At 38.8% G+C, this 13,081-nt stretch overlaps 1 protein-coding gene across 4 annotated transcripts in view; it reads right to left on the minus strand.

The window, feature by feature from the left end:
* The window catches only part of LOC134358975 (exocyst complex component 6-like), a 194,539-nt gene that overhangs the window by 46,278 nt on the left and 135,180 nt on the right, over positions 1-13,081 (minus strand). For all 4 annotated transcript variants that reach the window (XM_063071718.1, XM_063071716.1, XM_063071717.1 and 1 more), the window contains one exon: positions 4,274-4,347. In XM_063071718.1, the coding sequence (XP_062927788.1) occupies positions 4,274-4,347 (74 nt within the window). The remainder of the gene's footprint in view (positions 1-4,273; positions 4,348-13,081) is intronic.

The following is a 13,081-nucleotide window of genomic DNA, read 5'->3' on the forward strand; positions in this document are numbered from 1 at the left end:
ATGAAATGCCTTGCTGAAATCTATATACACTACACCTACTGCTCTTCCTTCATCAATGTGTTTTAGTCACATCCTCAAAAAATTCAATCAGGCTTGTAAGGCATGACCTGCCCTTGACAAAGCCATGCTGACTACTCCTAATCATATTATACCTCTCCAAATGTTCATAAATCCTGCCTCTTAGGATCTTCTCCATCAACTTACCAACCACTGAAATAAGACTCACTGGTCTATAATTTCCTGGGCTATCTCTACTCCCTTTCTTGAATAAAGGAACAACATCTGCAACCCTCCAATCAACCGGAACCTCTCCTGACCCCATTGATGACGCAAAAATCATTACCAGAGGCTCAGCAATCACCTCCCTCGCCTCCCACAGTAGCCTGGGTTACATCTCATCCGGTCCTGGCGACTTATCCAACCTAATGCTTTCCAAAAGCTCCAGCACACCCTCTTTCTTAATATGTACATGCTCAAGTTTTTCAGTCCGCTGCAAGTCATCACTACAATCACCAAGATCCTTTTCCATAGTAAATACTGAAGTATTCAAGGAACTTTATTTTTAATTATCCTAATGTAAACTGATTTAGCAACAGAATTAAGGACAAAGGAAGAATTGTGCAAGAAACTGATGTGTTTCCCATCAACATGGAAGCAAAACCATTACTATACTAGAAATGAAGTGAGGCAAGTGATGTATAGTTCAGCAGGATACAGTTAAGAGAATAGCAGTTATGGAAAAGGACAAAACACAATCAAGTATAGAAGCATTTATTTGGAAAAGGGTTTTAAAAAAATTAGGCAAAATGGATTGAAATTTCAAACTGATCAGTCAAATGCCAACAGGGCAATGGAAGATCTGCAAATGGATAGTATGCTTCCTTGAGAGGGAAAGACTAGGCATTTGAGTCTGGATGAATATAAATTGTGATAGAAATGAAACAACAGGAGACTTAAAAGGAGATGTACAGGAGTGAGATAGGTCAGCTGTTGGAGTAGTGTGGTAACAACAACCTTGCACTCAGCATCAGCAAGACCAAGGAAATGATTATAGACTTTAAGAAGGGGAATTCAGGTGAATCCAGTCCTCATTGAAAGGTTTGCAGTGGAAAGGGTAAGCAGCTTCAAGTTTCTGGGTGTCGTCATCTCAGAGGACCTAACCTGGCCTAGCACAGAGATAAAACCATAAAGGTAGCTCACCTGCATCTTTACTTTCTTAGAACTTTTAAGGAGATTTGACATGTTATCAAAGACTGACAAACTTCCACAGATTTACAGAGGAAAGCATTCTGATTGGAGTTTCCAGACCAAGATGTGCTGCAACCGTTGCACAGGAACACCAAGGAATAATAGATTTGGACAGTTCTATCATGGGTACAGCTCTCCCCACTTTTGAGGTGTCTCTTCAGGGCAGCAACATTCATCAACCTGAGAAACCCCCACACTACCTTGTATTATATTTCTTTTTCTATCTCAATTTTGCACCAGTGTTATGTCTATTTTGTGGTTTGTTTTTGCATACATGTTCATTTACGCTCATTATGTACTGTACTCCAAAAAGTTAATTTTCATGGCAATTAGCTCAGTGTACATCTGCCTATGACAAGAATAAGCTTGATATATGTGAAAGGATAAGAGAACCAAGCTTCAAAAAGTATAAAAGAACCAAAACAATAAAAGGACAGAGGAAGAGTAAAGATTAGAAAACCTAGTGAGAATGCAAAGATTTTTCATCAACATATAAACGAGAATTGTAAAAGTGTATGCCAAGGACTAGAAGATCTTTTTTGAGATAGAATTATACTAAATAAAAATGATGTTCCCAAAACAATAAAAGGACAGAGGAAGGAACAGGTAGCAGTGATTTATATAAGGCAAAATAGAGGATGTACTTGAAAGGCTGGATGCTTAAATTTAGGATAATTGGTCTGGATGAGTAAGTATATATTTTTTGCATGTGTGGGGGGTGGTGGTGGAAAGAGAGGGATTTGATGTTCTTTGAACAGGTTGGTTCTATGATTCTTTGTTTTGTGGCTGCCTGTGGGAAAGACAAATTTCAGGGTTGTATGCTGCATACATACTTTGATAATAAATTTGAATTAATTAAATACTTTGAAACTTTGAATCTGATGGGATGCTTGTTTGGTTACAGAAAGCTGCAAAAGGTGGAAATTCCATTGTGGTTTTGTAAATAGCCTTCCAATGCTACTTAAAAAGGACAAGGATACTGGAAAGATTACAGTATATTCCAAAGAAAAAAGGATAAATCCTGTTATCAGTTTATCAGTGGAGATGGTATGTAATTAGAAACCAAGTTCTGTGAATGGCTTTTCCTGAGAAGTGAACAACACAACACAGACACCAGACTATCCACCATCAAGGACGTACACAATATAGAAAAAGGTGTCAGAAAAAGGCCAGTAATATCATGAAGGAAACTCATGGACTGCTTGTCCCACTCATCAGGGCAGAGGCTATGCAGGCATCCGAGCCAGGACCACCAGAATCAAAAAGTTACTTCCCCTCAAGCCATCAGGCTGATTACCACCTCCATCCATTAACCCACCCCATTACCGCTACTTGATAATTTCCTGTTAGAGTCACCTTATGTACAGATACTCCTGAACTTAGCATTACTATGTACAGTCTATGTATATAAACTAATCTTATGTATTTATATTTATTGTGTTCTTTATGCTTAATGTGATTTTTAAATGCTGCATCAGACCTGGAGTAACAATCATTTAATTCTCCTTTATACTTGTGTACTGATGAATGACAATAAACAATCTTGAATGAGATTAAAAATAACAATCTCAAAGTTTGGACTGATGCATTGGGCAATAGGAGCCAGAATGAACATTCTGTTCTGGAAACATAATGTATTGCATTAAAGGGAAGATAACTATTTAAAACCTTGAGCTTCTGTAAATCCACATTCAACATGATTTTTAAAGAAAACTATCCAGAATTTTTAGCTAATGTTATGACTCCATCAAGCCACAGGAAAATTCAAATGCACCTCTCCACCTACATTTCACAGACAGGTCATTAGAACAGAGATTTCTACACAGGAACATCCTCTGCATCAAACCAAAGACTCTGCCACATAACAAAAAATTCTCCAATAGAGTTCAAACCTCAGATCAACTATTGTGAAGGTATTCAGCCACACAACTACAGATTCATACATAGTTTTAATGAACCACAGTAACTGAACAGAAATGAAGAAAAATAAAGCCATGATCCAAAATACGAGAATTATAGAAACATAGAAAACCTACAGCACAATACAGGCCCTTCGGCCCACAAAGCTGTGCTGAACCTGTCCTTACCTTAGAACTACCTAGGCTTACTTATAGCCCTCTAATTTTCTAAGCTCCATGTATCCATCCAGGAATCTCTTAAAAGAGCCTATCGTTTCCGCCTCCACCGCCGCTGCCACCTGCAGCCCATTCCACACACTCACCACACTCTGCGTAAAAAATGTACCCCTGACATCTTAGTCTCAAGCCTCAACTCCCTTTCCCCACTTTTTGGTTCAAATTAATAACCAGTCCTCCAACCTTGATCTGAAATCTTTACTCAGTCTCAACTTCCTCCTTGCAATGCCATAGGAGGTTTGAACTTACAAAACCATAATGTAAATATCAAAAAAACATTGAAAATAATTTTCCTATTTGAGAACCAAATGAGCTTCAAGCCATGTCCACCACGTGCAGATGTCATGATAATCTATATGATAATTTCAATTCATTTTGACCAATTCACCATGACATTGTTACCTAACAAAGTTCTACTGATTCCACCCCACCTGTAAAGTCAATCATTACCCAATAGCCTTTTAAGGGAAAAAACTCCACATTTCTACAACACAACACACAAAACACTGTACAATATATAGCAAATCTTGTGATAACACATTATTTGATAATTTGTCACTTCTTAGAACTGGTTAAATTACGTGTTATTTAACTGACACACACTCATTTACTGCTTCAGGATTTTTTAAATTTGAATGAAGCTCTGATTTTCTAAAAGAAAAGATATTACGCATCATTGAAACTAGTCACTTGTTGCAGGAAGTTAAATCTTTTGTTCAGCACATGAACATCTGTGGCAGTTTTGTCATGGCTCACCACGTTATGATTTAGAACAGTAAGTACACTTAGCAGCTTCTTAAAGATGAAGAAGCAAACAATCAGCATCAACAACTGGTAATTTACCACTGGCTTCTGCATCACTCAATGAAAAATAATCCCAAAAGCCTTACCTGTCTGAGATCGATGAATGCTAACTGTAGGGTGTCCCCTTGGAAACCTGGCACTGGTTCAGAGCTAGCAAACACTGAAAGCAAATAATCAAAAAGGGGAACTGTTGAGAGAGAGAACTAGAGCAAATCTATGAAGACTTAAGCAAAAGAAAATATTAATTATAACAAAAGAATTTTATTCCCTATTTCCCTTATAGGAATAAATCCAAATTGAAGCCAATTAAATGGTTTTCTGTTCCAAACATGAAATTTTAGAGATTTAAACATTAGATGTGCAGTTCAGTAACATTAATCAGTCATCGTAATATAACATTTCTATGCAATCAAGAATACATACTTTACAAAATGTATAATGCTGAAGTTAGTAAATTGACAGATTTTTCACCTCAATTTCTGGTCCACAGGGTGAATGACTACAAAAGCATTTTAAGAAAATACCAATTCCATGGCTGTCAACATATTTTTTAAACATCTGCTTTGTTATAGCATCTGCTCAATAAAAATGCTACCTCTAGCCAAACTGCAATTAAAGACAGACAGTAGGGTGGGAACTTGCTTAACTTGCAGACAACAGGTGGAATGCTCTAAGCACTACAATCTGTACTTAACTGGTATGTCTGTTCTTGCCATGCAAGACATTTCTGATAATTTAATATAAGACATTTAAGAAAGGTAGTTAAAATGACTGAAAGAAAAGAAAGCTTGACCAATTGGAAATCCCACAATTAGAGGCTACTGAAACACTTTCCTTTCACACCATTATAATCCATAGAAGGTTGGAAATTGAACTATCTGTTCTGATAAAAAGCCATGATACCAATTTAAAGAATGGTGCCTATAGAAGAAATATGCACATTAAGCCCCTTGGAATTAAGAGCATCTTTTGCTTCCATGCTGCATCATTTATTTTAAGTCACATGTAATTATTTTCATTTTAAAATGACGACCTGTAAATTGAATTTTCTCTCAACCTTTTCCCCAGACTCCTTTAAACCATGGATTGGCTAGAAAATAATCATACTAAGGGAAACCTTCTCTCAAAACATATTGCAATGTCATGATGATAGTGATGCACCCATGTGACCCTACTGACTTTTACATAATATTCAACATGAGCTCTGGCCTGAAGCTCAATTTGTCTTTATCCCAAGGCATTTCCTGAATAAGACAGATCCATTATTTGCATTCCCGTTAAGATCCGAGGGACAGCTGGGTGGAAGTTTTGGTGCTTGTGGAAGGTGCCCCGGAGAGAAAAAGACAACATTCCCAGTAAAACAGGTAATCTTCCTTTCTTCTACAAATCAAATTCTCTACACTGCTGGAGGCTGACCAAGTAATAATCGCAATGAAGGGAAAGTATTCTTTACAGTGAGGATACACTCCAGCTGCAAGGCATGCATGGCAAATGCAAAATGGCTTCAACTGCTGCTAATTTAACACACATTTTGGTGGAAGTACATAGGCTAACCCAGTATTTCTAAACGTACAAATTAATTTAATAGTCATCTAAAATAGTTGAAAAATTTATGGAATGGACCTCCAACTTTCCACACTGATAAGATCAATATTGTATACAGTCAGTAGCCTTTTTATTAGGTACCTTCTGTACCTAATAAAGTGGCCACACTAAAGCACGTTCATGGCCTTTTGCTGCTGTAGCCCATTCACTTCAAGATTCAGCATGCTGTGTGTTCAGAGATACTCTTCTAAACACCACTGTTGTAACATATGGTTATTTGAGTTACTGTCGCCTTCCTGTCAGCTGGAACCAGTCCAGCCATTCTCCTCTGACCCCTCTCAATAACAAGGCATTTTTACCCATAGAACTGCTACTCACTGGATGTTTTTTGCGCCATTCTCTTTAAGCTCTAGAGACCATTGTGCATGAAAATCCCAGGAGATCAGCAGTGTCTGAGATACTCAAACCACATCGTCTGGCACCAACAATAATTCCATAGTCAGAGGTACTTAGCTCACTTCTCTACCCCGTTCTGATGTTTTGTCTAACAAAAACTGAACCTTCTGACCATGTCTGCATGCTTTTATGCATTAAGTTGCTGCCACACGATTGGCTGATCAGGTATTTGCATTAATGAGGCGTACCTAAGAAAGTGATTACTGAGTGTAAATTTGACAAGTCATCTAACCAGCCTTGAGCACGATTTGATTTTTGCAAAGGCACACATAAAATGTGTGAGGAACTCAGCCAGTCAGCTTCTATGGAGGGGAATAAGCAGTCAACATTTTGGGTCAAGACCCTTCATCAGGGCTGGAATGGGGACCTAAGCTAGAATAGGAGGATGTAGTACCTGTAGTTTTGAGAACTGATGAAAATAAAACTAGTATAGAACCACTGGCATATAATTCAGATCTGTTCTATATTTTCCTAAGAGTCAAATCAGTTTTGGTTAACTTTTAGATTCTACAGTCAAGGGTGCTGAGCAGTTCAAAAGGAGGTGACATTTTTCACAACGTCAAATTAAGGTGTTGCTTTGTACTAATACATAGTAATGTGGATTTATTCTTTCAAACAAAATTCTTGAACCAAGATTGAAAGTATGTTTGCTTAAATATCCATACTAATAATTTGAAAAAAGCTACATGAATACAAAAAAGTATGAATTTCATTTATACATCAAAAGATAGGTCTTCTTGAATCTGGAAAAACACCCTAATTAAAGATAGACATAAATGCAATCAGAAAGGATCACACAGTTATGAGAGTATTAAGAGATGGAAAAGATACATCCTTTGTTCAAAGGAAAAGGGAAATACCAAATATCTCACCCTCTCAGGTGTTAAGATTATTGTCAGTGTACAGCAATTGAAGGAAATGAGCACTAAATAACTTGGCGGCAATATAAAGAACCACATGAAACTAAACAGGAATTGATTAACAATAATGCAACTTAACCTGAGGTAAGTGACTTTTGGTTTAGTGCACCCATGAAGCAGAACCATGTGTTTTATCTGGCACACAGATGGATTACAAAAGCAGGACAAGCTATGTTGTTGTGAAAATTTCAAAGGGACACATTAACTGTGCATTACCTAGACTACTTCTGTGGTAATTGCTGTTCACCTTCAGCATTGTTGTTGCTTGATACGTAAACAAGGATGGTTCCCACAAGGCAGCAAGTTCCTCAGTGTCACTCTTGACCTTGCTAATGAAAGTCAAAAAGTTGTCTTACCTATGGTCTCAGACTACTTGTACCAATCTGTACCAAAAAAGCAACATGGACAATGGCTTAATGACAATGAGCACTGGACCAGATATCCTAACATTTATACTGTACAATTCAGAACCAGACTACTTATTTATTGAGCAACAAATAAAATGCAGGAGGAACAAATGGACAAATGAAGTTAGTTAATCAGCGATACAGCATGTATCAGGTCCTTCCGCCCGGCAACCCTAGCCTCATTACAGGACAATTTGCAATAATCAATTAACCTACTAACCGGCACGTCTTTAGAATATGGGAGGAAACCAGAGCACCCAGAGGAAACCCACACATTCACAGGGAGGAATGTACAAACTCCTTACAGATGATGTAGGAATTAAACTGTGAACTCCAACACCTCAAGCCATACGAGTGTTGCACTAACCACTAAGGTTTTGTGTCAAGATCTTTCATCTGGACTACTGGATTCCAGATGAAGGATCCAGACCCAAGATGTCAACGGTACATTTCCCTCAACTGATGCTACCTGACCCAATGAATACATACAATATTGTTTGTTGCTCTAGATTCCAGCTTCTGCAGTCTCTTGCATCTCAAGGTATTTATAGTTACACAGTATGGAAACCAGCCTTTCAACCCAAATTGTCCATCAATGGTAATCCCATTTACTTAAATTTTGTCCATATCCCTCCATACCTTTCCCATCAAAGTATGCATCCAAATACGTCTTAAGTGTTGTAACTGTACCTGCCTCTACCACCTTCTCCAGCAGCTTGTTCAATATACCTAATCAGCCTGTGTAGAAAAACTTGCCCCTCAGATCTCTTTAAGTCTTTACCCTCTCACCTTAAAAACACATATCCTCTAGTTTTAGACTTAACCTCCTGCAAAAAACAAGCAAACAACCAAACTGATTTTGTACCATCTATACACCTCAATTTTATAAACGTCTATAGGGTCACTCCTTGGTCTCCTCTGCTTTAGGGAAAGCTAGAACCTAACCAATCACTCAAGTCAAACCCCAATCCAGCAACATTCCTGAGAACATTTTCTGTACCTTCTCTAGCTCAACCACATTCTTCCTATAATGTCGTGGCCAGAACTGCACACAATGCTCCAAGTGCAAGCTAACCAACAACTTGTACAACTGCAACGTATTCCTATAATCAATGCAGACACAGACAGCAGGTTGAAATTATGGATCAACAAACAAAAGCTGGAAAAACAGTGGGCTTAACAGCATCTGTGAGGAGCAGGGAGAAGAGGTCAATTTCCCCCTCCCTCAGCTCATTTCCCCCACAAATGCTGTTTGACTCCTGAGTTCTTCCAGCAAATTGTTTGCTGCTCCTACGTCCAATGTAGGGAAGCATCCCATATCATTCACCGCCACTCTATCCACACGTTGCCACTTTCATGGATCTACATGTCTTCCCCCCCCCCCCCAAAGTGTTGTTGCTCAATAACGCTCTCTAGGCCCCTGCCATTCACTATATCCCAGCTTGATTCATTTTCCAGAATAAATCTCTCCACACCCATCTCAGTTAAATGCAACTTGCCCACTTTCCCAGCTGATCTATCCTTTTGTAACCTTAAACCATCTTCTTCACTGTCCACTATGTCAACAATTTTGGTGTCATTTACAGACTTACTAATCAAGCTATCTGAATTATCTTCCAAAATTACTAATATTTGATGAATAATAAAGGACCCAACACCAATCCCTGTAGCACACCATGCTTACAGGTATCCTATCTGTAAAACAACCCTTCACTACTACCCCATGACTTCTACCACCAAACCAATTTTGTACCCAATTGGTTACCTTATTCTGGATCTCATGTATTGAGATCTGTAGTCAGGCCTATTAGAGATGAAGTCATACTGGTCAGGTCTCTCAGTGGGTGAGTATATGCAGTGACCACAACTCCCTGATCTTTGCCATAGCCTTAGCTAGAGTATCCCTGCATAGGCTTGAACAAATCCTCAATGATTGGATGAGTCAAAACAAAGAAAACTGAAATAATTGTTTTTGGTGCCAATAAAAGACCAATTAAAGGTCAGTGCTCACTTAGAATCCCTGTCATCACAGGCCAGAAACCTTGGTGTTGTGATGGACACTGATTTAAATTTTGACTGCCACATTAAGACAATTACAAAGGCAGCCTAGTACCAACTTTAAAATGTAGTGAGAGTTAAAGGGCTTTGTCTCAGCAAGATCTAGAAAAACTCATTCATGCATTTATTTTTAGTAGGATTGACTACTTTAATGTCGTTTTCACAGGTCTCTGTAAAAAAAATCCCTCAGACAGTTGCAGCACATTCAGAACATCGCTGCAAGAGTCTTCACTAAGACCAAGAAAGAAGAACATATCACTCCAGTTCTCAGATCACTACACTGGCTTCCTGTCCAGAGGATTGACTTTAAAATATTACTTTGGTTTATAAAGCACTGAATGGTCTAGGGCCAAAATACATCTCCGATCTCTTACTGCATTATGAACCTTCCTAAGCTCTCAGGTCATCTGGAGTGGGTTTGCTTACCGTCCCCAAGGTCAAAACTAAACATGGTGAAGCAGCTTTTAGTTACTATGCTCCATATATCTGGAATAACCTTCCAGGTGATCTGAAGTCCGCCCCAACTTTAAGCTCTTTTAAACTGAAGCTTAAAACTTTTCTTTTCACTGTAGCTTTCAATTAGAATCTCCCGCACTGTAACTTCTATTTATCATATCTATTTTTGTGTGATTTTATTCTCATATACTGTCTGAAATTTGATGTTTGATTTTTATATCTTGTTCTTATGTAAAGCACTTTGAATTGCATGTTTGAAAAGTGTTATACAAATAAACTTGCCTTGGATAGAGAAAGGAGCGAATTATATGGGAAAGTATTTAATTTGGGCAGGGCAAATTATGATGCTATTAGGTAGGAACTTTAGAGTGTAAATTTGAAATATTTATTTACAGATACAGCATGGACAGGCTCATCTAGCCTAATGAGCCCATGTTGCCCAATTAACTTACATGAGGAAACCCGTGTGGTCACATGGAGAACATACAAACTCAGACAGCAGCGGACTGAACCCAGGTTACTGGTGCTGCAAGTGTTACATTAACCATGCTTAGTGTACTCAGGAAAATGCACAACCGAAGTGTGGAGGTAGTTTAGGGAGCCCTTGCATGGGCTTCTCGTTGATGGCAGGGAAAGGATTGACTTGTTGAGGCAAGGAAAAGATGGTAGGGTGAAGAAACCATGGTTGATACAAGTTGTGGAACATTTAGTCATACAGGAACTTAAAGTTATCGAAATAGACAAAACCCACTGCCTAGCCCTTATAAGGTCTCTTGATTACCTCCATTAAAAAATAAATTTATGAAACATAATCCCAATGAACAAAGCCAAGCTGACTGTGCCTTTTCAAACACAAATAAATCCTGTTTTTCAGACACCTCCCATTAACTTTCCTACCTACAAGGCCTGCCAACTTGTAGTTCCCTGAACTTTACTTGCACCTTTTTAAAAAGAGGTACAACATCAGCTATTCTCCAGATTTCTGGTATCTCAATCATGGCCAACAAAAGGTCAAAAACTTCTGCCACGTCACCAGCAATATCCTTATTTCCCACGATGTCCTAAGATACACCTGGTCGGGCTGTGCAGATTTATCCACATTTTTGCATTTCAAGTCTACCAAGACCACTTCCTTCATAGGTAACTAACTTTCATATCCTTCTCCACAGTAATTATAGGTAAGTAATATTAAGGATCTCACTCATTTCTCATGGCTGCACACAATGATCAACATGGTGTTCCTTAAGGGGCCTACTTCAAAATCAGGTTTATCATCACCAGCATGTGTTGTGAAATTTGTTAACTTAGCAGCAATTCAATGCAATACATGATAATATAGAAAGGAAAAATAAATCAAATATATAGATAAAAATAGTGCAAAAACAAATAATGCATTAAAAAGAGAGGTAGTGTTCATGGGTTCAATATCCATTTAGGAATCTTATGGCAGAGAGGAACATGCTGTTCCTGATTGCTGAGTGTGCGCCTTCAGGCTTCTGTACCTCCTTCCTGATGGTAACAATGAGAAGAGGGCATGTCCAGGGTGATGGGGGTCCTTAATAATGGGCATTGCCTTTCTGAGACACTGCTCCTTGAAGGTGTCTTGGGTACTACGGAGGCTAGTACCCAAGATGGAACTGACTAATTTTACAAACTTTCTGTAGCTTCTTTTGGTCCTATGCAGTAGCCCACAACAAACAGCCCCAATATCATTCAGTGACGCAGCCTGTCAGAATGCTCTCCACAGTATCTCTATAGAAGTTTCAGTGCTTTAGTTGACAAACCAAATCTCAAACTCCTCCTGAAATATACCCGCTGTTTTGTCTCCTTTATAGCTGCATCAGTATGTTGGAACCAGGTTAGATCCTCAGAGATCTTGACACCATGGAACTTGCTCACTCTCCCCACTTCTGATCCCTCTATAAGGATTGGTTCATGTTCCCTCATCTTACCCTTCTTAAAGTCCACAATCAGCTCTTTCAACTTGTTGATAATGAGTGCAAGTTTGTTGCTGTGACACCACCCAACTAGCTGGTATATCTTGCTCCTGCATACCCTCTCATCTCCATCTGAGATTCTACTAACAATGGTTGTATCATCAGCAAATTTATTGATAGTACTTGAGCTATTGAGCTATACCTAGCCACACAGTCATGGGTACAGAGGGTAGAGTAGTGGGCTAAGCACACACCTGAGGTGTGCCAGTGTTGATCTTCAACAAGGAGATGTTACTACCAATCCGCACAGATCGTGGTCTTCCGGTTAGGAGGTCAAAGATTCAATTGCAGAGAGAGGTGCAGAGGCCCAGGTTCTGCAACTTCTCAATCAGGATTGTGGGAATGATGGTGTTAAACAGTGAGCTATAGTCAACAAACAGCATCCTGAGAAAGGTGTTTGTATCCTCTAGGTGATCTAAGGTGACCTCTCTCCCTAGTTACCTTTTGCTCCTAATATACTTCAGAAAATCTTTTAAGATTTTCCTTCAGCACATCTACTAGGGATATCTAATTCAATACACACCAGGTTAGAGATATCTCATGCCCCATTTATATCCTCTTAATTTCCATTTTAAGTGTACTCTTAAATCCTTTATGCTATTCAAAGGACCAGCTTGATCCTATTTGCCTATACCTGACATAAGCTTCTTTAAAAATAAAACTGAGCAGAGCCTCAATACACTTCATCTACTAGGGTTTCCTGATCTTGCCAGCCTTGCTTTAAACTCCAATTGGAACATGCTGGCCCTGAACATTGCCCATCTTACTTTTAAAAGCCTCTCACTTGCCAGGTGTCCTTTTGCCAACAGCCTCTCCCAAATCAACTCTGAATTTCTGTGTAATACCATCAAGATTATGCCTCCTTCAATTTTGGAGTAACTCGAGTTTCAGTCTAGTTTTTTTCCCCCCAATATTTATCTTGAAACTAATACAAATATGGTCAGTGTACTCAAAATGCTCCCTCAGCGACATCACCCACTTGCACAACCTCATTTTCAAGAGGAGATTGAGTGTAGCACATGCCATAGCATGACAATCTACACTTGGCTTTCCTG

This window comes from Mobula hypostoma, chromosome 19, assembly GCF_963921235.1.
Source record: "Mobula hypostoma chromosome 19, sMobHyp1.1, whole genome shotgun sequence".
NCBI classification, from domain to species: domain Eukaryota; kingdom Metazoa; phylum Chordata; class Chondrichthyes; order Myliobatiformes; family Myliobatidae; genus Mobula; species Mobula hypostoma.